Source organism: Pristiophorus japonicus, chromosome 8 (genome assembly GCF_044704955.1).
Source record: "Pristiophorus japonicus isolate sPriJap1 chromosome 8, sPriJap1.hap1, whole genome shotgun sequence".
In the NCBI taxonomy this organism is placed as follows: Eukaryota; Metazoa; Chordata; class Chondrichthyes; family Pristiophoridae; genus Pristiophorus; species Pristiophorus japonicus.
The window spans coordinates 78,936,411-78,963,110 of NC_091984.1; the positions used below are offsets into that span (position 1 = coordinate 78,936,411).

General features: G+C 47.3%; 1 protein-coding gene across 3 annotated transcripts in view; it reads left to right on the forward strand.

Annotated features, from left to right (window-relative positions):
* The window catches only part of scp2a (sterol carrier protein 2a), a 165,624-nt gene that overhangs the window by 120,582 nt on the left and 18,342 nt on the right, over positions 1 to 26,700 (forward strand). For all 3 annotated transcript variants that reach the window (XM_070886951.1, XM_070886952.1, XM_070886954.1), the window contains one exon: positions 24,650 to 24,779. In XM_070886951.1, the coding sequence (XP_070743052.1) occupies positions 24,650 to 24,779 (130 nt within the window). The remainder of the gene's footprint in view (positions 1 to 24,649; positions 24,780 to 26,700) is intronic.

Sequence of the window (26,700 nt, forward strand, 5' to 3'; positions counted from 1 at the left end):
ACTGACATATGAGGAGAGACTGGATCGACTGGGCCTGTATTCACTTGAGTTTAGAAGAATGAGAGGGGATCTCATAGAAACATATAACATTCTGACGGGACTGAACAGGTTAGATGCAGGAAGAATATTCCTGATGTTGGGGAAGTCCAGAACCAGGGGTTACAGTCTAAGGATAAGGGGTAAGACATTTAGGACCGAGATGAGGAGAAACGTCTTCACTCAGAGAGTTGTTAACCTGTAGAATTCTCTTCCGCAGAGAGTTGTTGATGCCAGTTCGTTAGATATATTCAAGAAGGAGTTGTATATGGATGGCCCTTACGGCTAAAGGAATCAAGGGGTATGGAGAGAAAGCAGGAAAGGGGTACTGAGGTGAACGATCAGCCGTGATCTTATTGAATGGTAGTGCAGGCTCGAGAGACCTATTTTCTATGTTTCTATGATTCCCTTGGAATGAGTGATCATAGCATGGTTGAATTTCAAATTCAGATGGAGGGTGAGAAAGTTGGATCTCACACCAGTGTATTAAGCTTAAGTAAAGGAGACTATGAAGGTGTGAGGGCAGAGTTGGCTAAAGTGGACTGGGAAAATAGATTAAAGTGTAGGAAGGTTGATGGATAGTGGCGTACATTTAAGGAGATATTTCATAACTCTCAAGAAAAGTATATTCTAGTGAGGAGAAAAGGGTGTAAAAGAAAAGATAGCCATCCTTGGCTAACGTAACGAAATAAAGGACTGTATCCAATTAAAAACAAGGGCATACAAAATGGCCAAAACTAGTGGGAGGACCGAAAATTGGGAAGCTTTTAAAAGCCAGCAAAGAATGATTAAAAGAAATGATTAAGAAAGGGAAGCTAGACTATGAAAGTAAATGAGCACGAAATATAAAAACAGCAAGACTTTCTGTAGGTATATAAAAAGGAAAAGAGTGGCTAAAGTAAATGTTGGCCCCTTAGAGGACGAGACTGGGGAATTAGTAATGGGGAACATGGAGATGTCAGAAACTCTGAACAAATATTTTGTGTCAGTCTTTACGGTAGAGGACACTTACAATATGCCAACAGTGGATAGTCAAGGGGCTATAGGGAGGGAGGAGCACAATCACTAAGGAGGTGGTACTCAGTAAGATAATGGGACTAAAGGCAGATAAATCCCTGGACCTGATAGCTTGCATCAAAGGGTCTTTTAAGAGAAGTAGCGGCAGGGATAGTGGATGCATTGGTTGTAATTTACCAAAATTCCCTGGATTCTGGGTTATCTCCCTCCAAAACAGATATACCATTTTGAATACTGTTGGGGGAAGACGGCTCACCAGGGGAAGGCAGCAGCAGCCAAGTTCATGGCACCATGGGTGGCTCTGCTACACAGGAGGGCAGGAAAAAGAGTGAGAGAGCTATAGTGGTAGGGGATTCTATGTAAGGGGAATAGATAGGTGTTTCTGCGGCCGCAATCGAGACTCCAGGATGGTATGTTGCCTCCTTGGTGCCAAGGGTCAAGGAGGTCTCGGAGCGACTGCAGGGCATTCTGGAGGGGGAGGGTGAACAGCCAGTTGTCGTGGTGCATATAGGTACCAACGATATAGGTTAAAAAAAACAGGCTGAGATCCTACAAGCTGAATTTAGGGAGCTAGGAGTTAAATTTAAAAAGTAGGACCTCAACAGTAGTAATCTCAGGATTGCTACCAGTACCACGTGCTAGTCAGAGTAGGACTCACTACTACTGTTTGGTGGTCTGTACACAACTCCCACTCGCGTTTTCTGCCCTTTGGTATTCCGCAGCTCTACCCATACAGATACCACATCATCCAAGCTAATGTCCTTCCTTAATATTGTGTTAATTTCTTCTTTAACCAGCAACGCTACCCCATCTCCTTTCCTTTCTGTCTACCCTTCCTGAATATTGAATAACCCTGGATGTTGAGTTCCCAGCCTTGGTCACCCTGGAGCCATATCCCCGTAATCCCAATTACATCATATCTGTTAACAGCTATCTGCGCAGCCAATTCATCCACCTTATTAGGAATGCTCCTCGCATTGAGACACAGAGCCTTCAGGCTTGTTTTTTTTAAACACTCTTTGTCCTTTTAGAATTATGTTGTAATGTGGCCCTTTTTGATTTTTGCCTTTGATTTCTCTGCCCTCCACTTTTACTTATCCCCTTTCCACCTTTTACTTCAGGATAGTTAAGATGAATATGTGGCTTGAGGAATGGTGCAAGAGGGAGGGATTCAAATTCCTGGACATTGGAACCAGTTCTGGGGGAGATGGGCCCAGTACAAACCGGACGGTCTGCATCTGGGCAGGACCGGAACCTATGGGAGAGTGTTTGCTAGTGCTGTTGGGAGGGGGATGGGAATCTATGCAGGGAGACAGAGGGAAGTAAAATGGGGGCAGAAGTAAAAGGTGGAAAGGGGATAAGTAAAAGTGGAGGGCAGAGAAATCAAAGGCAAAAATCAAAAAGGGCCACATTACAACATAATTCTAAAAGGACAAAGAGTGTTTAAAAAAAACAAGCCTGAAGGCTCTGTGTCTCAATGCGAGGAGCATTCCTAATAAGGTGGATGAATTGGCTGCGCAGATAGCTGTTAACAGATATGATGTAATTGGGATTACGGGGATATGGCTCCAGGGTGACCAAGGCTGGGAACTCAACATCCAGGGTTATTCAATATTCAGGAAGGGTAGACAGATAGGAAAGGAGATGGGGTAGCGTTGCTGGTTAAAGAAGAAATTAACACAATATTAAGGAAGGACATTAGCTTGGATGATGTGGTATCTGTATGGGTAGAGCTGCGGAATACCAAAGGGCAGAAAACGCGAGTGGGAGTTGTGTACAGACCACCAAACAGTAGTAGTGAGGTTGGGGTTGGTATCAAACAAGAAATTAGGGATGCGTGCAGTAAAGGTATAGCAGTTATCATGAGCGACTTTAATCTACATATAGATTAGGCAAACCAAACTGGTAGCAATACAGTGGAGGAGGATTTCCTGGAATGTATAAGGGATGGTTTTCGAGACCAATATGTCGAGGCACCAAATAGAGAGCTGCCCATCCTAGACTGGGTGTTGTGTAATGAGAGAGGATTAATTAGCAATCTTGTTGTGCGAGGCCCCTTGGGGAAGACTGACCATAATTTGCTAGAATTCTTCATCATTAAGATGGAGAGTGACAGAGTTAATTCAGAGACTCGGGTCCTGAACTTAAAGAAAGGAAACTTCGATGTATGAGACGTGAATTGGCTAGGATAGACTGCCGAATGATACTTAAAGGGTTGACGGTGGATAGGCAATGGCAGACATTTAAAGATCACATGGATGAACTTCAACAAGTCTGGCGTAAAAATAAAACGGGGAAGGTGGCTCAACCGTGGCTAACAAGCGAAATTATGGATAGTGTTAAATCCAAGGAAGAGGCATAAGAATTGGCCAGAAAAAGCAGCAAACCTGAGGACTGGGAGAAATTTAGAATTCAGCACAGGGCTAATTAGGAGGGGGAAAATAGAGTATGAGAGTAAGCTTGCAGGGAACATAAAAACTAACTGCAAAAGCTTCTATAGGTATGTGAAGAGAAAAAGATTAGTGAAGACAAATGTGGTTTCCTTGCAGTCAGAATGAGATGACTTTATAATGAGGAACAAAGAAATGGCAGACCAATTGAACAAGTACTTTGGTTCTGTCTTCACTAAGGAAGACACAAATAACCTTCCGGAAATACGAAGGGACCGAGGGTCTAACGAGAAGGAGGAACTGAAGGAAATCCTTATTAGTCAGGAAAGTGTGTCAGGGAAATTGATGGGATCGAAGGCCGATAAATCCTCAGGTAAGGAAGTGGCCCAAGAAATAGTGGATGCATTGGTGGTCATTTTCCAACATTCTATAGACTCTGGATCAGTTCCTATGGATTGGAGGGTAGCTAATGCAACCGCAATTTTTAAAAAAGGAGGGAGAGAGAAAACTGAATTATAGACCGGTTAGCCTGACATCGGTAGTAGGGAAATGTTGGAATCAATTATTAAAGATGTAATAGCAGCGCTTTTGGAAAGCAGTGACGGGATTGGTCCAAGTCAGCATTGATTTATGAAAGGGAAATCATGCTTGACAAATCTTCTAGAATTTTTTGAGGATGTAACTAGTAGGGTGGACAAGGGAGAACCAGTGGATGTGGTGTATTTGGACTTTCAAAAGGCTTTTGACAAGGTCGCACACGAGATTAGTGTATTGACATGGATATAGAACTGGTTGGCAGACAGGAAGCAAAGAGTAGGAATAAACAGGTCCTTTTCAAAATGGCAGACAATGATTAGTGGGGTACCACAAGGTTCAGTGCAGGGACCCCAGCTATTTATAATATACATTAATGATTTGGACGAAGGAATTGAATGTAATATCTCCAAGTTTGCAGATGACACAGTGTGAGCTGTGAGGAGGATGCTAAGAGGCTGTAGGATGATTTGGACAGGTTAGGTGAGTGGGCAAATGCATGGCAGATGCAGTATAATGTGGATAAATGTGAGGTTATCCACTTTGGTGGCAAAAACAGGAAGGCAGAATATTAACTGAATGGCGGCAGATAAGGAACAGGGGAGGTGCAACGAGACCTGGGTGTCCTGGTACAACAGTCATTGAAAGTTGGCATGTATGTACAGCAGGCGCTGAAGAAGGCAAATGGCATGTTGGCCTTCATAGCGAGAGGATTTGAGTATAGCAGCAGGGAGGCCTTACTGCAGTTGTACAGGGCCTTGGTGAGGCCACACCTTGAATATTGTGTACCGTTTTGGTCTCCTAATCTGAGGAAGGACATTCTTGCTATTGAGTGAGTGCAGCGAAGGTTCACCATTCTGATTCCCGGGATGGCAGGACTAATATATGAAGAAAGACTGGATCAACTAGGCTTATATTCACTGGAATTTAGAAGAATGAGAGGGAATCTCATAGAAACATAAAGCATTCTGACGGGTTTGGACAGGTTAGATGCAGGAAGAATGTTCCCGATGTTGAGGAAGTCCAGAACCAGGGGTCACAGTCTAAGGATAAGGGGTAAGCCATTTAGGACCGAGATGAGAAACTCAGAGAATTGTGAACCTGTGGAATTCTCTACCACAGAAATTTGTTGAGGCCATTTCGTTAGATATATTCAAAATGGAGTTAGATGTGGCCCTTACGGCTAAAGGGTTCAAGAGGTATGGAGAGAAAGCAGGAATGGGGTACTGAAGCTGCATGATCAACCTTGATCATATTGAATGGTGGTGCAGACTCGAAGGGCCGAATGGCCTACTCCTGCGCCTATTTTCTATGTTTTATTCGAAAACTGCAAATGAATGCTCCTATTTAAAAAAGGAGCAGGAAACTATCAGCCCAAGTTTCTCCAGGAGTTGCTCCTATTTTTTTGGAGCAACCAATATTTTTTGGAGTATCTTAAAAATCGTAATTCTCCCCATTTAGTTTTCTCCAGCTTAACTGAGTTAGTTCAGTTTCATTTTAGTTCTTTTTTTTTTGAAAATGGGTGTTGCCAGCCACTTGTGCCTGTTTTGGCAATTTAAGCAAGTTTAGCCAGCGAAATGTTACTCCAAACTAACTTGGCCAGTGTATTTGTCTACCTTGTAAGCTCAGAAAAACCTTGCGTAGATTTAAGAAATCAGCGCAGGTAGCCAGAGACAGTGGTGGAGGGGGGGGTTAGAGGATTTTCCAAAGCACTAAAACCCTTCACAACAACATTAAAGAAGAAGTACATTTATAGCACTTAGCACTAAACGAAGTAGTACATTTAAAGCACAAAAGGTAATAAGCAATGAATTAATAAATAAAAAATAGATAGAACCCTGCACCTAAAGCTCCAAGACCAAAGTAATAAACAATCAATCAATCAATCATAGAAACATGGAAACATAGAAAATAGGTGCAGGAGTAGGCCATCTGACCCTTCGAGCCGACACCACCATTCAATAAGATCATGGCTGATCATTCCTTCAGTACCCCGTTCCTGCTTTCTCTCTATACCCCTTGATCCCTTTAGCCGCAAGGGCCATAACTAACTCTCTCTTGAATATATCCAATGAACTGGCATCAACAACTCTCTGCGGTAGGGAATTCCATAGGTTAACAACTCTGAGTGAAGAAGTTCCTCCTCATCTCAGTCCTAAATGGCTTACCCCTTATCCTAAGATTATGTCCCCTGGTTCTGGACTTCCCCAACATCGGGAACATTCTTCCTGCATCTAACCTGTCCAGTCCCGTCAGAATTTTATATGTTTCTATGAGATCCCCTCTCATCCTTCTAAACTCCAGTGAATACAGGCCCAGTCGATCCAGTCTCTCCTCATATGTCAATCCTGCCATCCCAGGAATCAGTCTGGTGAACCTTCGCTGCACTCCCTCAATAGCAAGAACGTCCTTCCTCAGATTAGGAGACCAAAACTGAACACAATAATCCCCACCAAGGCCCTGTACAACTGCAGTAAGACTTCCCTGCTCCTACACTCAAATCCCCTAGGGGCATTGGAACCGGTTCTGGTGGAGGTGGGACCTGTACAAACCGGATGATCTGCACCTAGACAGAACCGATGGTCTGCACCTAGGCAGAACCGGAACCAATGTCCTAGGGAGAGTGTTTGCCAGTACTGTTGGGGAGGAGTTAAACTAATATGGCAGGGGGATGGGAACCAATGCAGGGAGACAGAGGGAAACAAAATGGGACAGAAGCAAAAGACAGAAAGGAGATGAGTAGAAGTGGAGGGCAGAGAAACCCAAGGCAAAAAACAAAAAGGGTAACTGTACAGCAAAATTCTAAAGGGTCAAAGTGTAATAAAAAGGCAAGCCTGAAAGCTCGGTGCCTCAATGCGAGGAGTATTTGGAACACAGGAGAGGGCTCTGACCTAGTTAGAGTGGGTGAGAGCTCAGATGAACAGGACCCCAAGAAAGAATGCAAAAGGCAGGAGGCAACAGAGCAGAGTAGCACTGGGGTAAGTGTAAACCACAAGGTGATAGGAAGGGACAATATGTATGAATATAAAGGAGGGGTCGAAACTAAAAATCATGGTTTAAAAACTAGTATTAAAACACTACCTAAACGCACGCAGCATTCGAAATAAAGTAAATGAGTTGACGGCACAAATCATTACAAATGGGTATGATTTGGTGGCCATTACAGAAATGTGGTTGCAGGGTGGCCAAGACTGGGAATTAAACATACAGGGGTATCTGACAATTCGGAAAGATAGACAAGAAGGGAAAGGAGGTGGGGTAGCTCTGATAATAAAGGATGATATCAGGGCAGTTGTGAGAGATGGTATTAGCTCTAATGAACAAAATGTTGAATCATTGTGGGTGGAGATTAGAGATAGTAAGGGGAAAAAGTCACTGGTGTGCGTAGTTTATTGGCCCCCAAATAATAACTTCACAGTGGGACGGACAATAATCAAAGGAATAATGAAGGCATGTGAAAAAGGAACGGCAGTAATCATGGGGGATTTTAACCTACATATCGATTGGTCAAATCAAATCGCACGGGGTAGCCTGGAGGAGGAATTCATAGAATACATACGGGATTGTTTCTTAGAACAGTATGTTACAGAACCTACAAGGGAGCAAGGTATCTTAGATCTGGTCCTGTGTAATGAGACAGGAATAATAAACGATCTCCTAGTAAAAGATCCTCTTGGAATGAGTGATCACAGTATGGTTGAATTTGTAATACAGATTGAGGGTGAGGAAGTAGTGTCTCAAACGAGCGTACTATGCTTAAACAAAGGGGACTACAGTGGGATGAGGGCAGAGTTGGCTAAAGTAGACTGGGAACACAGACTAAACGGTGGCACAATTGAGGAACAGTGGAGGACTTTTAAGGAGCCCTTTCATAGTGCTCAACAAAAATATATTCCAGTGAAAAAGAAGGGCGGTAAGAGAAGGGATAACCAGCCGTGGATAGCCAAGGAAATAAAGGAGAGTATCAAATTAAAAACCAATGCGTATAAGGTGGCCAAGGTTAGTGGGAAACTAGAAGATTGGGAAAATTTTAAACGACAGCAAAGAATGACTAAGAAAGCAACAAAGAAAGGAAAGATAGATTACGAAAGTAAACTTGCGCAAAACATAAAAACAGATAGTAAAAGCTTTTACCGATATATAAAACGGAAAAGAGTGACTAAAGTAAATGTTGGTCCCTTAGAAGATGAGATGGGGGATTTAATAATGGGAAATGTGGAAATGGCTGAGACCTTCAACAATTATTTTGCTTCGGTCTTCACAGTGGAAGACACAAAAACCGTGCCAAAAATTGCTGGTCACGGGAATGTGGGAAGGGAGGACCTTGAGATAATCACTATCACTAGGGGGGTAGTGCTGGACAGGCTAATGGGACTCAAGGTAGACAAGTCCCCTGGTCCTGATGAAATGCATCCCAGGGTATTAAAAGAGATGGCAGAAGTTATAGCAGATGCATTCATTATAATCTTCCAAAATTCTCTGGACTCTGGGGAGGTACCATCAGATTGGAAAGCAGCTAATGTAACGCCTCTGTTTAAAAAAAGGGGGCACACAAAAGACAGGCAACTATAGGCCGGTTAGTTTAACATCTGTAGTGGGGAAAATGCTTGAAGCTATCATTAAGGAAGAAATAGCGGGACATCTAGATAGGAATAGTGCAATCAAGCAGACGCAACATGGATTCATGAAGGGGAAATCATGTTTAACTAATTTACTGGAATTCTTTGAGGATATAACGAGCATAGTGGATAGAGGTGTACCGATGGATGTGGTGTATTTAGATTTCCAAAAAGCATTCGATAAGGTGCCACACAAAAGGTTACTGGAGAAGATAAAGGTACCTGGAGTCAGAGGAAATGTATTTGCATGGTTCGAGAATTGGCTGGCTAACAGAAAGCAGAGAGTCGGGATAAATGGGTCCATTTCGGGTTGGAAATCGTGGTTAGTGGTGTGCCACAGGGATCGGTGCTGGGACCACAACTGTTTACTATATACATAGATGACCTGGAAGAGGGGACAGTGTAGTGTAACAAAATTTGCAGATGACACAAAGATTAGTGGGAAAGCGGGTTGTGTAGAGGACACAGAGAGGCTGCAAAGAGATTTAGATAGGTTAAGCGAATGGGCTAAGGTTTGGCAGATGGAATACGATGTCGGAAAATGTGAGGTCATCCACCTTGGGGACAAAAAACAGTAAAAGGGAATGTTATTTGAATAGGGAGAAATTACAACATGCTACGGTGCAGAGGGACCTGGGGGTCCTTGTGCATGAAACTCTTTTAGGGAGTTAACGGAAAAAACATTAAACCGTGCCCCCCGATCTGGGAAAAACACCAACATTTACAATGCCATTTTTTTTTTTTGGCACAGAATTGAATTTTTCTCCAAGTGCCCCCTATAAAAGGGGAGGGGGACACTAAAAGCACCGGCAATTAAAACAAATTAAACTTTAAAACGTAAAATCAAATTAAAATTTGGTTGCCGGGCGTGACGATGCACTCCAGTCCCTCCGGTGCCCACCTCTCGCGGAAGGCCGCGAGCATACAAATAATGTGTGCATGAAACTCTTTTGAGTTTACCTGCAAAAACAAAAACATTAAAACCATGCCACCCGCCTGGGTGACACAGCAGACATTTACAAGGCCCTTTTTTTTTCTTTTTTGTTTTTTTTGTTTTTTTTTTGTTTTTATTTGGGCACTAAAATCAAATTTTCCTTTTTTCCAGTGCCCCCTATAAAAGGAGAGGGGGACACTAAAAGCACCGGCAATTAAAACAAAATAAACTTTAAAACGTAAAATCAAATTAAAATTTGGTTGCCGGGCGTGATGATGCACTCCAGTCCCTCCGGTGCCCACCTCTCGCGGAAGGCCGCGAGTGTACCGGTGGACACCGCGTGCTCCATCTCCAAGGACACCCTGGACCGGATGTAAGAGCGGAAGAGAGGCAGGCAGTCAGGTTGAACGACCCCCTCGACCGCCCGCTGCCTGACCGGCTGATGGCACCCTTCGCCGTGCCCAGGAGCAGTCCTATGAGGAGGCCTTCGGACCTACCCGCTCCCCTCCGCACAGGGTGCCCAAAGATCAGGAGAGTGGGACTGAAGTGCAGCCAGAATTTCAGGAGCAGCCCCTTCAAATAATAAAACAGGGGCTGCAACCTTGTGCATTCCATAAAAACATGGAACACGGACTCTTCCAGACCGCAGAAATTGCAGGCGGCCTGGGAGTCCGTGAACCGGCTTAAAAATTTGTTGCACGGCACTGCTCCGTGCACCACCCTCCAGGCCAAGTCCCCGATGAATAGTGGGAGGACCCATGCGTAGAGTGCCCTCCATCGGGGACCCTCGCCTCCTCCGGACGGCAAGATGGTACGCCATGGCGTGTCCGGACGGCCGGCGAGGATGGCAAAGTTGAGGGTGTGCAGGAGCAGCCCGTACAGGAAACCCCTCCGCGCGGAACTGAAAGGCACGGAGGGGATTTCCCCGAGGCGGCTCAAGTTGTGAGGCGCCGGCCCCCGAGGGAGGTTCCGGGGTTTGGCGCCGATGAGGAATTCCATCCGGACGGGGGTCAGTTCGGACGGGATCTCCCCACGTGCTTGAGCCTCCTCGATGCACCTAACGGAGTCAGGGCCCAGAGCTGTTTTTAGCGACTCGATGGCATCGGCCGCGTGGCGGACGTTGGCAGAGTTTAGGCGCCGCGCCAGCGTGTCTGGCGCCATCCAGCCCGCTCCTCCGCCATCGAGCAGGTCCCTGACCCTGGTCACCTCACCAGCCACAGCCCTCTCTTCCGACCGCCATATGAAACCTCGGCCGTGGAGGTACGGATTCCCGAGCAGCGGCTCCTGCAGGACGGCCGCCACTCCAGCCGGCGGAGAGCTGCGCTTGGTGGAGACTTTGTTCCAGACCCTGATGAGTTCCCTGTAAAAGACAGGCAGCTCCCGGAGGGCGGTCCTGGCACCCCCCAAGTTCACAAACAGGAGCTGCGTGTCATAATTGAGGTCGCGCTGCTGGCGGAAGAAATACCTCGCCAGAGCACACCACCTAGGAGGGGGCTCGACGTAAAGGTATCTCTGCAGGGTCTGAAGACGGAAAGTCGCGAGCTGGGCGCTGACGCACACCAACGACTGCCCGCCCTCCTCAAGCGGGAGACTCAAGACCGCGGCAGAGACCCAGTGCTTCCTGTTGTTCCAGAAGAAGTCCACCAGCTTCTTCTGTATCTTGGCGACAAACGCAGGGGGAGGGGACAAAGTGACCAGCCGGTACCACAACATTGCGGCCACCAGCTGGTTTTTGACTAGCGCTCGACCCCTGTAGGACAGCACTCGGAGCAGTCCTGTCCAGCGCCCTAGGCGAGCGGTGACCTTGGCCTCCAGCTCCTGCCAGTTCGCCGGCCAGGCTCCCTCGTCGGGGCTAAGGTAGACTCCCAGATAGAGGAGATGGGTCGTGCTCCAGGCAAAAGGCCTGAGCTCCTCCGGCAGGGAGTCCACCCGCCACTGACCCACCAGGAGTCCGGAACATTTCTCCCAGTTGATCCTGGCGGAGGACGCGGCCGAGTAAATCTCCTGGCACTCACGCATCCTCCGCAGGTCAGCGGGATCCTCTACCGCGAGGAGCACGTCATCGGCGTAAGCCGAGAGGACGACCTCCACGCCCGGCCCTTGCAGAGCCAGTCCCGTCAACCTCGTCCGCAAGAGGCGCAGGAAAGGCTCCACGCAAACGGCGTATAACTGGCCGGACATGGGGCATCCCTGGCGCACCCCTCTCCTAAAGCGAAGGGGCGCCGTCAAGGACCCGTTAACCTTAATCAGACACTCCGCGGCGGCGTATAAAAGTCGGATCCGGGCGACGAAATGCGTCCCGAACCCGAAAGCGCGCAGAGTTCCGAGCAGATAGTCGTGATCCACCCTGTCGAACGCCTTCTCTTGGTCGAGGGATAGGAAGGCGACCGACAGACCAGCCTCCTGGGAACAATGGATGAGGTCCCGGACCAGATGTAATGTGTGCATGAAACTCTTTTAGTGTCTACCTGCAAAACATAAACATTAAACTGTGCCACCCGACCTGGGTGACACACCAGACATTTACAAGGCCCTTTTTTCCTTTTTTTTTTTTTTTTTTTTTTTTTTTTTTTTTTTTTGGTTGCACTAAAATCACAATTTCTCCGGTGCCCCCTATAAAAGGGAAGGGGACACTAAAAGCACCGGCAATTAAAACAAATTAAACTTTAAAACGTAAAATCAAATTAAAATTTGGTTGCCGGGCGTGATGATGCACTCCAGTCCCTCCGGTGCCCACCTCTCGCGGAAGGCCGCGAGCGTATCGGTGGACACCGCGTGCTCCATCTCCAAGGACACCCTGGACCGGATGTAAGAGCGGAAGAGAGGCAGGCAGTCAGGTTGAACGACCCCCTCGACCGCCCGCTGCCTGGACCGGCTGATGGCACCCTTGGCCGTGCCCAGGAGCAGTCCTACGAGGAGGCCTTCGGACCTACCCGCTCCCCTCCGCACAGGGTGCCCAAAGATCAGGAGAGTGGGACTGAAGTGCAGCCAGAATTTCAGGAGCAGCCCCTTCAAATAATGGAACAGGGGCTGCAACCTTGTGCACTCCATAAAAACATGGAACACGGACTCCTCCAGACCGCAGAAATTGCAGGCGGCCTGGGAGTCCGTGAACCGGCTTAAAAATTTGTTGCACGGCACTGCTCCGTGCACCACCCTCCAGGCCAAGTCCCCGATGAATAGTGGGAGGACCCCTGCGTAGAGTGCCCTCCATCGGGGACCCCCGCCTCCTCCGGACGGCAAGATGGTACGCCATGGCGTGTCCGGACGGCCGGCGAGGATGGCAAAGTTGAGGGTGTGCAGGAGCAGCCCGTACAGGAAACCCCTCCGCGCGGAACTGAAAGGCACGGAGGGGATTTCCCCGAGGCGGCTCAAGTTGTGAGGCGCCGGCCCCCGAGGGAAGTTCCGGGGTTTGGCGCCGATGAGGAATTCCGTCCGGACGGGGGTCAGTTCGGACGGGATCTCCCCACGTGCTTGAGCCTCCTCGATGCACCTAACGGAGTCAGGGCCCAGAGCTGTTTTTAGCGACTCGATGGCATCGGCCGCGTGGCGGACGTTGGCAGAGTTTAGGCGCCGCGCCAGCGTGTCTGGCGCCATCCAGCCCGCTCCTCCGCCATCGAGCAGGTCCCTGACCCTGGTCACCTCACCAGCCACAGCCCTCTCTTCCGACCGCCACATGAAGCCTCGGCCGTGGAGGTACGGATTCCCGAGCAGCGGCTCCTGCAGGACGGCCGCCACTCCAGCCGGCGGAGAGCTGCGCTTGGTGGAGACTTTGTTCCAGACCCTGATGAGTTCCCTGTAAAAGACAGGCAGCTCCCGGAGGGCGGTCCTGGCACCCCCCAAGTTCACAAACAGGAGCTGCGTGTCATAATTGAGGTCGCGCTGCTGGCGGAAGAAATACCTCGCCAGAGCGCACCACCTAGGAGGGGGCTCGACGTAAAGGTATCTCTGCAGGGTCTGAAGACGGAAAGTCGCGAGCTGGGCGCTGACGCACACCAACGACTGCCCGCCCTCCTCAAGCGGGAGACTCAAGACCGCGGCAGAGACCCAGTGCTTCCTGTTGTTCCAGAAGAAGTCCACCAGCTTCTTCTGTATCTTGGCGACAAACGCAGGGGGAGGGGACAAAGTGACCAGCCGGTACCACAACATTGCGGCCACCAGCTGGTTTTTGACTAGCGCTCGACCCCTGTAGGACAGCACTCGGAGCAGTCCTGTCCAGCGCCCTAGGCGAGCGGTGACCTTGGCCTCCAGCTCCTGCCAGTTCGCCGGCCAGGCTCCCTCGTCGGGGCTAAGGTAGACTCCCAGATAGAGGAGATGGGTCGTGCTCCAGGCAAAAGGCCTGAGCTCCTCCGGCAGGGAGTCCACCCGCCACTGACCCACCAGGAGTCCGGAACATTTCTCCCAGTTGATCCTGGCGGAGGACGCGGCCGAGTAAATCTCCTGGCACTCACGCATCCTCCGCAGGTCAGCGGGATCCTCTACCGCGAGGAGCACGTCATCGGCGTAAGCCGAGAGGACGACCTCCACGCCCGGCCCTTGCAGAGCCAGTCCCGTCAACCTCGTCCGCAAGAGGCGCAGGAAAGGCTCCACGCAAACGGCGTATAACTGGCCGGACATGGGGCATCCCTGGCGCACCCCTCTCCTAAAGCGAAGGGGCGCCGTCAAGGACCCGTTAACCTTAATCAGACACTCCGCGGCGGCGTATAAAAGTCGGATCCGGGCGACGAAATGCGTCCCGAACCCGAAAGCGCGCAGAGTTCCGAGCAGATAGTCGTGATCCACCCTGTCGAACGCCTTCTCTTGGTCGAGGGATAGGAAGGCGACCGACAGACCAGCCTCCTGGGAACAATGGATGAGGTCCCGGACCAGATGTAATGTGTGCATGAATCCCAAAAAGTTAGTTTGCAGGTGCAGCAGGTAATCAGGAAGGCGAATGGAATGTTGGCCTTCATTGCGAGAGGGATGGAGTACAAAAACAGGGAGGTTCTGCTGCAACTGTACAGGGTACTGGTGAGGCTGCACCTGGAGTACTCTGTGCAGTTTTGGTCACCTTACTTAAGGAAGGATATACTAGCTTTGGAGGGGGTACAGAGACGATTCACTCGGCTGATACTGGAGATGAGGGGGTTACCTTATGATGATAGATTGAGTAGACTGGGTCTTTACTCGTTGGCGTTCAGAAGGATGAGGGGTGATCTTATAGAGACATTTAAAATAATGAAAGGGATAGACAAGATAGAGGCAGAGAGGTTGTTTCCACTGGTCGGGGAGACTAGAACTAGGGGGCACAGCCTCAAAATACGGGGGAGCCAATTTAAAACTAAGTTGAGAAGGAATTTCTTCTCCCAGAGGGTTGCGAATCTGTGGAATTCTCTGCCCAAGGCAGAGGTTGAAGCTAGCTCATTGAATGTATTCAAATCACAGATCGATAGATTTTTAACCAATAATGGGATTAAGGGTTGTGGGGCCACGGCCAGATCAGCCATGATCTTGTTGAATGGCGGAGCATGCTCGTGGGGCTAGATGGCCTACTCCTGTTCCTAATTGTTATGTTCTTATGTATGAAGGCCAACATACCATTTACCTTCTTCACCGCCTGCTGTACCTGCATGCCAACCTTCAATGACTGATGAATCATGACACCCAGGCCTCGCTGCACCTTCCCTTTTCCTAATCTGCTGCCATTCAGATAATATTCTGTCTTCATGTTTTTTGCCCCCAAAGTGGATAACCTCACATTTATCCACATTATACTGCATCTGCCATGTATTTGCCACTCGCCTAATCTGTCCAAATCATCCTGCAGCCTCTTAGCATCCTCCTCACAGCTCACATCGCTACCCAGATTAGTGTCATCTGCAAACTTGGAGATATTGCACTCAATTCCATCATCCAAATCATTAATATATATTGTAAAGACCTGGGGTCCCAGCACTGAGCCCTGCGGCACTCCACTAGCCACTGCCTGCCATTCTGAAAAGGACCCGCTAATCCTTACTCCCTGCTTCCTGTCTGCCAACCAGTTCTCTATCCACGTCAGTATATTACCCCCAATACCATGTGCTTTGATTTTGCACACCAATCTCGTGTGGGATTTTGTCAAAATCCTTTTGAAAGTCCAAATACACCACATCCACTGGTTCTCCCCTGTCCACTCTACTAGTTAAATCCTCAAAAAATTCCAGAAGATTTGTCAAGCATTATTTCCCCGTCATAAATCCATGCTGACTTAGACCACTCCTATCACTGCTTTCCAAATGTGCTATTTCATCCTTAATGATTGATTCCAACATTTTCCCACTACTGATGTCAGGCTGACTGGTCTATAATTACCTGTTTTCTCTCCCTCCTTTTTTAAAAACTGATGTTATATTAGCAACCCTCCAGTCCATAGGAACTGATCCAGAGTGAATAGACTGTTGGAAAATTATCACCAATGCATCCACTAGTTCTAGGGCCACTTCCTTAAGTACTCTGGGATGCAGACTATCAGGCCCTGGGGATTTATCGGCCTTCAATCCCGTCAATTTCCCCAACACAATTTCCTGCCTAATAAGGATATCCTTCAGTTCCTCCTTCTCACTAGACCTTCGGACCCCGAGTACATCCGGAAGGTTATTTGTGTCTTCCTTTGTGAAGACAGAACCAAAGTACTTGTTCAATTGGTCTGCCATTTCTTTGTTCGCCATTATAAATTCACCAGAATCCAACTGCAAGGGACCTACGTTTGTCTTCACTAATGTTTTTCTCTTCATGTATCTTTCGAAGCTTTTGCAGTCGTTTTTTATGTTTCCAACAAGCTTCCTCTCGTACTCTATTTTCCCCCTCTTAATTAATCTCTTTGTCCTCCTCTGCTGTAGTCTAAATTTCTCCCAGTCCTCCAGCTTGCTACTTTTTCTGGCTAATTTGTATGCCTCTTCCTTGGATTTAACACTATCCTTAATTTCCCTTGTTAGTCACGGTTGGAGCCACCTTACCCGTTTTATTTTTACTCCAGACAGGGATGTACAATTGTTGAAGTTCATCCATATGACCTTTGAAGTTTTGCCATTGCCTATCCACCGTCAACCCTTTAAATATCATTTGCCAGTCTAATCTAGCCAATTCGCGCCTCATACCATCAAAGTTACCTTTCCTTAGATTCAGGACACTAGTTTCTGAATTAACTTTCCTACCTTTATGTGAAGGGAAGGCAACGGGCCGCCGATGAGGGAGCTCATTCGGCCAGGCCAAGGGGCGATAAGACGCACGAGAGGCTAGGCTCAAAGTGGCGACGGCGAGGGGGGGCGGGGAATGGGAATGGGAGGGTTGGAGGGTTGGAGGGAAAGGAGGGAGGGGTAGCGGGTGAGGGGGGAAGGAGTGGGAGTGAGGGGGGCAGGAGTGGGGGTGAGGGGGGAAGGAGGGGAGCGGGGGGAAGGGGAAGGGGGTGCGGGGAAGGCCTCCCCCTCCTTCCCCTCACCCCCTCCCCTTCCCCGCACCTCCCTCCCTCCTTCCCCCCACCCCCCACACCCTCCCCTCCCCCCACCCCACATCCAGAGGAGGTGCGTCAGAGTCCATTATAAAATCATCCAGTTGTTTGTTTCAATGCGTGTATCATGGTATTCGCAGGAAAATTTTACAGTGCAACTGGGAAATTTAAATTGATGTGTAGGCTGGCCCCTGTTATCTTCAATTACTCCCTCTTTAATTGCTTTTCCATTCCGCTGCCCTGATCGCTCCCTTGCTGCTAGATTTTCTATCCCAATGCCTGGAGTCACTTATTACCAGTTCTTTCTCTAGGGAGCACATTCGGCCAGGGCTAGGGGAGGTGTGCTTCGGGCCCCTCCCACACAGCCTGCAGAGATTCGGGGGTGAGGAGCTACTGCAATGCGTGCACACTCTAGCGCGTATGTGCAGAGTTCCCAGCACTGTTTTCACTGCCAGGACCTGGCTCCGCCCCCACTAGATCGCGCTACACCGAGCTGGAAGACGTCCTGAGAAGCGGGGAGAATTCCTCGGTAAGCTTGAGACGCGCTTTTTGTTCCAGAAAGTCGGCGCACCTCACGGAATTGCGCCGTTCTAAGCGTCAGGGCAAACTTGGGCCCTATAGACCAGTTAGCCTAACATCTGTGGTTGGGAAAATGTTGGTGTCCATTATTAAAGAAGCAGTAGCAAGACATTTGGAAAAACATAATTCGGTCAGGCAGAGTCAGCAGGAATTTATGAAGGGGAAGTCATGTTTGACAAATTTGCTGGAATTCTTTGAGGATGTAATGAACAGGGTGGATAAAGAGGAACCAGTGGATGTGGTGTCTTTGGACTTCCAGAAGGCATTTGACAAGGTGCCACATAAAAGGTTACTGCACAAGATAAAAGTTCACAGGGTTGGGGGTAATATATTAGCATGGATAGAGGATTGGCTAACTAACAGAAAACAGAGAGTCGAGATAAATGACTCATTCTCGGGTTGGCAATCAGTAACTAGTGGGATGCCGCAGGGATCAGTGCTGGGACCCCAACTATTTACAATCTATATTAATGACTTGGAAGAAGGGACTGAATGTAATGTAACCAAGTTTGCTGACGATACAAAGATGGGAGGAAAAGCAATGTGTGAGGAGGATACAAGAAATCTGCAAAAGAACATAGACAGGCTAAGTGAATGTGCAAAAATTTGGCAGATGGCATGTAATGTTGGAAAGTGTGAGGTCATGCACTTTGGCAGAAAAAAATCAAAGAGCAAGTTATTATTTAAATGGAGAAAAATTGCAAAGTGCTGCAGTACAGCGGGACCTGGGGGTATTTGTGCATGAAACACAAAAGGTTAGTATGCAGGTACAGCAAGTGATCAGGAAGGCCAATGGAATCTTGGCCTTTATTGCCAAGAGGATGGAGTATAAAAGCAGGGAAGTCTAGCTACAGTTGTATAGGGTATTGGTGAGGCCACACCTGGAATACTGCGTGCAGTTTTGGTTTCCATATTTACGAAGGGATATACTTGCTTTGGAGGCAGTTCAGAGAAGGTTCACTAGGTTGATTCCGGAGATGAGGAGGTTGACTTATGAGGAAAGGTTGAGGAGGTTGGGCCTCTACTCATTGGAATTCAGAAGAATGAGAGGTGATCTTATCTTATGAGGGGGTTTGACAAGGTGGATGCAGAGAGGATGTTTCCACTGATAGGGGAGACTAGAACTAGGGGGCATAATCTTAGAATAAGGGGCCGTCCATTTAAAACTGAGATGAGGAGGAATTTCTGCTCTTGAGGGTTGTAAATCTGTGGGATTCGCTGCCTCAGAGAGCTGTGGAAGCTGGGACGTTGAATAAATTTAAGACAGAGATCGACAGTTTCTTAACCAATAAGGGGTTATGGGGAGTGGGCAGGGAAGTGGACCTGTGTCCATGATCGGATCAGCCATGATCGTATTAAATGGCGGAGCAGGCTTGAGGGGCCATATGGCCTACTCCTCCATCTATTTCTTATGTTCTTGTGTTCAAATATTGAAATTCATGTTGGCATAAGTTGAAAAAGTGAAAATGCAGTTTAGTCTGTTCTGTTCCCTTTTGTACGCGATGTAAATAAAGCTTTGCTAATCGGAATCTGCGAATCTTGCTGTGCAATAATCGGGAAGGTGTGGGCCAACCTAATCTTTCACCAGTAATTAATGAACTTGTTATACTATGACTTTACCCAAATTTATCCCTGGAGTGATATAATTGGCCCGGAATTTCCGGTCCTGATGACTGCGAACTGGCAATGTCGCCGTCATTTTGACTTTGAAACTGACCGCAACTTCGGATTTCTTCTTGGGCAGTCCCTCGGATTCGAGGATGAGTCGGGATTTACTGCATGCTCAGCCTAACGTGGAAATTCTGAAGTTGCGGTATGTCATTCACCGTTCCTCCACAGGCTGCGTTTTGCTCCCCCCCCCCCGCCGCCAAAGCCCGGCAATCAGTGTAATCTGTCAATCATGGAAACTGACGAAAACTTTGGTCCATCCACGGTAATAACGCTGTTAAATACCCCATTAAAAGTTAGACCCTTTTGGAATAGGTGTAACTGGGAATTTAACAGCATACTGATGGCTAACAAAAGGTTATCGCCCTGAAAATCTAATTTTAATTTTGTGGAGTGTCAAATTTATCCATTTTAATTAATTTTTAAGCGGTAACATTTAATTACAGTTTTTTTAAAGTTTGTTCATCTTTATTTCAGGATTGCCTTTCCCCAGGTGAGAGCCCCAATCTTTGTTTTGGTCACGCTAACATTTTTTTAAACGTTGGTATCAAAGGAGCTTATTCATTTCCTGGTTACCAGTCTCTGAGAATTCTGCATTGTGATTGGCTGCTTAAACAGCTTGTTGACATCACAGCAACTCGCGTTAGAGATTCCTCATTAACTTGCGTTGATTTCAATTACTCGTTGCAAAAGCTAAACTTCTTGCCACAGATCGCGAGATTTGGGACTTTGGGGCCAGCAGCGAATGGCTTTGCTTCGCCACTGACCGCAAATTACAGGCCAATATCAGCATAAAAAACATATAATACAATCACTGATTCTTGCACATAGGAACAGGAGTGGGTCATTTAGCTCCTCATTCAATGAGATCATGGCTGATCTGTGACCCAACTCCATGGACCCACCTTTACACCATATCCCTTAATACCTTTGGTTAACAGAAATCTATCAATCTCTGATTTAAAATGAACAATTGCTGTTTGTGGAAGAGAGTTGCAAACTTCTACCATGCTTTGCATGTACAAGTGCTTCCTAACTTCATTCCCGAAAAGCCTGGCTCTAATTTTTAGGCTATGTTCCCGAGTACTAGAATCCCCAACCAGCAGAAATAGTTTCTCTCCATCTACCCCCTCAGTTCCCCTTAATATCTTGAAAACTTCGATCAAATCACCCCTTAATATAAATTCCATGGAATACGAACCTAGTTTGTATAATCTCTCCTCGTAATTTAACCCTTGGAGTACAGGTATCATTCCAGTAAATTTATGCTGCATTCCAAGACTGAATATATCCTCCTTAAAGTTTGGTGCTCAGAACTGAACTCCAGGTGTGGTCTAATCATGGCTTTGTATAGTTGCAGCATAATCTCTACCCTCTTGTAATCTAGTCCTTCAGATATAAAGGCCAGCATTCCATTAGCCTTTTTGATTTTTTTTTTAATACCTGTCCACAATATTTTGCTGATCAATGTACCTGGACCCCTAAGTCTTTTTGGACTTCCACTGCTTCTAGCTGTTCACCATTTTAAAAAGTACTCTGTTCTATCCTTTTTAGGTCTAATGTGGATGACCTCACACTTGCTTATGTTGAAATCCATTTGCCAGAGTTTTGCCCATTCACTTAATCTATTAATTCTCTTCACAATTTTATATTTCCATCTACACTGCTTGCAATGCCACCTATCTTTGTATCAGTGGCAAATTTGGATATGTGGTTCTCTATTCTATTATCTAAGTCGTTAATAAATAGTGAATAGTTGAGGCCCTAACACATGCCCATGGGATGCCACTCGTCGCATCCTGCCAATTTGAGTACCTGCCCATTATCCCTACTCTCTGTCTCCTGCTGTTCAGCCAATCTCCTGACCAGGTCAATAATTTGCCCTCAATTCAATGGGCTTCAACTTTAGCTAACAGTCTCTTATGAGGGATTTTATCGAATGCCTTCTGGAAGTCCATATAAATAACATCCATAAACATTCCCCTCTATACTACCTTGGTCAGCTCTTCAAAAAATTCAGTCGGGTACACCTTGCTGGACTGTATTCCTGCATGGCCATCACGCCTCTCCCCTCCCCACTTGTACTGTAAAAGCTGGAGCTAACCGATTACTTTTGATTTGATCACACATCATGATATTCAATTGAGCAACTCTGCACTGACATTAGTCCATTGTCTTTGATTGCTAGATAATGTGCTGGTCCCTTGCTGCACACTTGGCTTCTTCCAAACCTCAGAGCACCTCTACCCACATAGAGGCAGCACATACGTGCCTGAAGTGCTGTAAATTTTACAGGAAGTAGAGTGGCTAATTGTGTGCAGCAGGCAACATTATTGAAGATATCTCACTCATGTCTGCCAGGCCTGGATAAAAAGAGCAGAATTTCATGGTTTTATTGGCTACATTTGCCCAGAAATGGTTCCAGTATGGTTGTCCTAGAAGTGGATGCACTTGTGTATTGACATCTTATAGGTGTCTATGTGACTCACTTTATAATGCATCATGCAACAATGTGATGGCTTTATCAGATGATGCATCATAACATAATCCTAAACTCAGGCAGACGCGCAACTATTTACAAGTCAAAGAATCCTGCTTTTTCTTTGTTGGAGTGGTCATAGCATATGTTGATTTTAGAGCTGGTGTGGTCAAAAAGGTACAGTATAACTATGATACAAATAAAAGCAGGAGTTAGTTTAACATAAATACGCTGGACAATCCTACAGTTCAGTGTGTGTGTATGGATATCGATTTTAGTTTTCCATTTGTCTTTTCTGAGGATACTGACTCATGCTGGAGTACAGCACCCAAATGGCCATTCTTCATGTGTGAGCACAGAACTCAGTTGTAGTGCTTCTACCACCAGCCGAGCTAATATCCAACTCTGGAGAGACTATGGATCGATCCCATGACCTTCCTGGTCTGTGTGGCTCAGCATTGCACCGGGCAATACACTGATCTAATTCTAATGGGGAGTTCAAAATGGGTTTTCTTGTGTCCAGAAAGTGCAATTGTTGGCCAGCAGTTTTTTTCTTATGAAGAAACCAAGATGAATGGTTCTGTGTTGAACAGATATTTTGTGGAGCTCAATTGGAGCGTAACAATTGGCCGCTAGAGCTCTTGGGCTAGGAATGGGAAAAACATCAGCCAGACTTGTTACTCTCAATATCTATCTCGTGGTTCCTGCTGGAAAGTGTAGTAAAGACTGAATCATGTTCAAATAGCCTGAGAATACTCGCAGTCCATGCCCTTGAATAAAGCATGTACATTTGAGTGATGCAGCAGAGGCTATCTGTTTCTGTGGGCCCAGTTACAGCGTAAGTCAGCACCTGCAGAGGAGAACGAAAACTGGAGGGGAAAAAAAATCACGTAGTGTAAATAGTGAGTGTGGGCTAAATTGGACATAGCCCTCTTGAGGTCTGAAACGCAGTAGAGTAAAGTAAAACCCTACTCCAGTTGTGGCAAAATGCCATACTGTGCTACTTCATGCGTGTTTACATTTTTGTGAAATGTTCACTATCACATAAATCAGTTAAATGTCAGTTTGTATTAAACCACTATTATGTTAAAGACTATACAGGAGACTGACTGCAATGGTTGTATGTGCGCTGGTCCAGGGATGATAATGAGATTTGCTTTCATTTATAATTTCTGAATGGATCCTTTCTACCTGAGGAAACCGACCACGAAACAGACGTACCATTCTGCTCAAAAAGCTTAAGCTGCAGTAAGCGGCTAACGAGAACTGATCTACGGAAGTTGCATTTGTTTATTTTAGTATATTTTAAATTTGAGTAAGATCTTGCATGCCAGATTGTTCTGCCTCGGCTAAATTCTGAAATTGCACAGAGATGCATGCATTGATAATATCCAGTAAATTTACAGTTTGCAAACATGAGTTGGTAACAAACTGTATATTTTGCATTATGTAAGTATTTCTTTCAATTTCTGATTAGCCGAAGGCAGCTACCGTACTAGTGTGTCTGGTAAATTGACTCCCCAGTATGGTGCTGTCATGCATTCCTGGAATGGCCCAAATTTAACCCCCAATTTGAGCAGAGTTAGCTGAACTCAAGTTGGCTGCAGTAGAGGCATTACACCTGGCCTCAGTGCCCTTGGTCTAGAAAAGGAGAAGCTTCACTCAGTGCTACAGAGTGATGTGCCAATAGTTGAATCCATGTGTTTACAAAATGGTTAGAGAAAATAGATGGAAGATGGGGAATGGGTTAATTCCATTCCTGTTTATTTCATGGAAGCTTTATTTCAAAAAAGGAAGGGAAGAAGCCAAAAGACTTTCATTTGTTAGTTCAGTAACACAGGCATCTCACCCATTTGTCGAAAAACATAGAAATTTTGCTCCTTGTTGTGTCTTCCACAATATTTGTTACCCCTGAATCGCATTAAGTATAATCTCACTTCATATTTGCCCGTCGATTAATTATTCCGTTGTGTATTGGGTTACTGTACTAGCACCTGTCATGAAGCTTCTGTTTATATGCCGGCATTATTAAACTGGTGTCGGTGTTTCATTTTGCAACTTGTATTTCCACCCACCCTGCTAGTTTTTAAATTTGAACTCTGGGTTATAGTAAATTGCTACACAACCTTTCTTTATATTGGGGAACCATACACAAGATGACTACTGAATGCGACTATAAATTGACATTTATTACCAGTTTAAGCCGGATGTTAAATAACCTGCCTGCAGTTTTGCTCCTTTCATCCTTTGAGTAAGTAGTCTAGTAGCCGCATGTTGCTGCTTACGAACCAGCGTAAACTGAGCAGTGTGGTTCTCAAGTGCCTCACCGAGGAAGTCTGTGCAGTTAAGTAGTTAAAGCAGAGCTTTTATTTTGACTTTTACCACATTGTAACAATGTGCAATTCTTCTTTCATCTAAACCCCTGTGGTAAACATCTGTTTTGATTCATGAGCTTGCTACAGTTTGAAAATCCCCTCCGTGTTACATTTTTCCTCTCCTTGCCGGATCTTTTGAAAGAGGCTCTTTGCAAATGGTACTATTTTGCAGTTTAATGCCTGCTTTAAAAAAATATTGACAATCTTCATATTGAATCTTATGCTGTTGCCATTGTGCGCTTCAATAAAGCCAGGCAGAGCAGCAGTCTGTGGTTTGTTTACACCTAGTTGGTTTCTTCTTCTCTGGAGAGGGACAGTGCAGAGGATGAAGGCTAAAGGTGAATGAAGGATCAGCTATTAGATGATGAGTTTTATCTTTAATCCTGTACAGGATTCCTGTAAGGAAGATGTCCTAAGAGCCACTGCAAATATATGTATGGTACTGAAGTTTTAGACTGACTTGCTACATTGCTATTTGGAATTACCTAACTAAGATGAATGTCAATATTAAGTCTGATGATTTTCCTGTACCTGATTGTTTTGTCCCCAGGAAGGAGAGCTTTTTGTGAAGAAGATTGGGGGAGTGTTTGCTTTTAAAGTCAAAGATGGTCCCGGCGGCAAAGAAGGATTATGGGTAGTAGATGTCAAGAATGGAAAAGGATCTGTGGACTTCAATTCTGGTACCATAAATTTTCTTCTGTAACAAATAAAAGTATTGATTTTTTTGCTGCTTCATCCTTATTAATATAAAGGGAAGCAACTGCATACTGATGTCTAGCAGCAACCTTTACTTCTCTAATTTATGACTTGTTACTGGTCATTGGCAGAGGCTTGGGAGCATTACGTGGAAACTCCCAAACGTGGCATTGTAATATTCCATAATACGTTCCCATGAATGGTGATTGTTGTCCTTACAATAATATTCCCATTAATGTAATTGAAGCAGAACTTAATATCAGAGTTTTGCTCAAATTGTCTGCTCTTGAATTCCTCTAACCACCAGCATTCTACAATTTTGAACTTTTAAAGAATAAGTTGCAAGAAAACATAAGGGATCACTGGAGATTTCAGTAAAAGCAGGCATATAATGGCCCAAACATTCCTGTAGCCAGTCAACGAACGGTGCCCACCGTTGGACTTGCCCTTGCCTATTTAATCTGCATGATATTTTACGTGGCAAGTTGCTGGAAGTGTGAGAGGAACGGCATGGCACCCTCTACAGGGAATCTGAGACCTGAGTGACCGGGCAAGCAACTGTGTATCAGATTGAAGAATAGCACAAGGTCTGAGCCAGGGAGTGTAAGTTAGAATAGTGAATTCAATGTCAAATTGGGTGCAGAAAGAGAAATAAAGGCGTCAAGTTTCGGGCCGCGCCTAAATGGCGCAACCCCGCGAGCCACGCCTGATTTCCACGCTCAAAACCGCGCCGAAAACTTACCTCGGTATTCTCCCCTCCCTCAGGTCGATCCAGGCCCTCGGCACAACACAGCACAAGCTGTGGGGGGGCGGAGCCAGGTCCCTGCGCTGAAAACAGTGCCGGGACCTCTGCACATGCGCGCTACAGTGTGCGTGCATGTGCAGTAGCTCCAGGCGCCTGAGGCTGTGTGGGAGGGGCCCAAAGCACGCCGCCCAAGGCCCTGGCTGAATGGGCTGAATGGGCTCACTGGAGCGGCGAAGAAAGGACTGGAACTCCCTCCTCTCCAGTTCCTGCTCCGGCCCCCTCCTGTCCATCTCCTGCTCCCTCCGGCTCTCTCCCACTTCCGCCCGCACCCCAGCTGCCGCTCCTGGTCCGGTTCTCTCCCGCACACGCCCACCCCCCCCCCACAGCTCCCGCTCCGCTCCGGCTCTCCTTCCCTCCCCACCCCCCCTCTTCAGGTCCGGTTTGGTCAGCTCGCCTGCCCGGCATCATGCCGGGGGCGGGTCCCGCCCGAAGTCTTAGGCTCGGCTTCCTCTCGTCGGCCGGGCCCGTTCAGCCTTCCTCCCCCTCCCTCCCCTTTCCCTCTCCCGCTCCCTCCTTCTCCCTCTCCCTCCTTCTCCCTCTCCCTCCCTTCTCTCTCTCCCTCCCTTCTCTCTCTCCCTCCCCTCTCCCTCCCCCCTCCCTCCCTCTCTCTCCTCCCCCCCTCTCCCTCCCTCTCCTCCCCCCCTCCCTCCCTCTCCTTCCCCTCCCTCTCCTTCCCCTCCCTCTCCTTCCCCTCCCTCTCCCCCCCTCCCTCCCTCTCCTCCCCCCTCCCTCTCCTCCCCCCCTCCCTCCCTCTCCTCCCCCCCCTCCCTCTCCTCCCTCCCCTCCCTCTCCTCCCTCCCTCCCTCTCCCCCCCCCCCTCCCTCCCTATCCTCCCCTCCCTCTCCTCCCCCCCCCTCCCTCTCCTCCCCCCCCCTCTCTTCCTCTCCTCCCCCCTCCCTCCCTCTCCTCCCCCCCCTCTCTCCCTCTCCTCCCCCCCCTCTCCTCCCCCCCCTCCCTCCCTCTCCTCCCCCCCTCCCTCCCTCTCCTTCCCCTCCCTCTCCTCCCCCCCCCTCCCTCTCCTCCCCCCCCTCCCTCTCCTCCCCCCTCCCTCCCTCTCCTCCCCCTCTCCTCCCCCCCTCCCTCCCTCCCTCCCTCTCCTC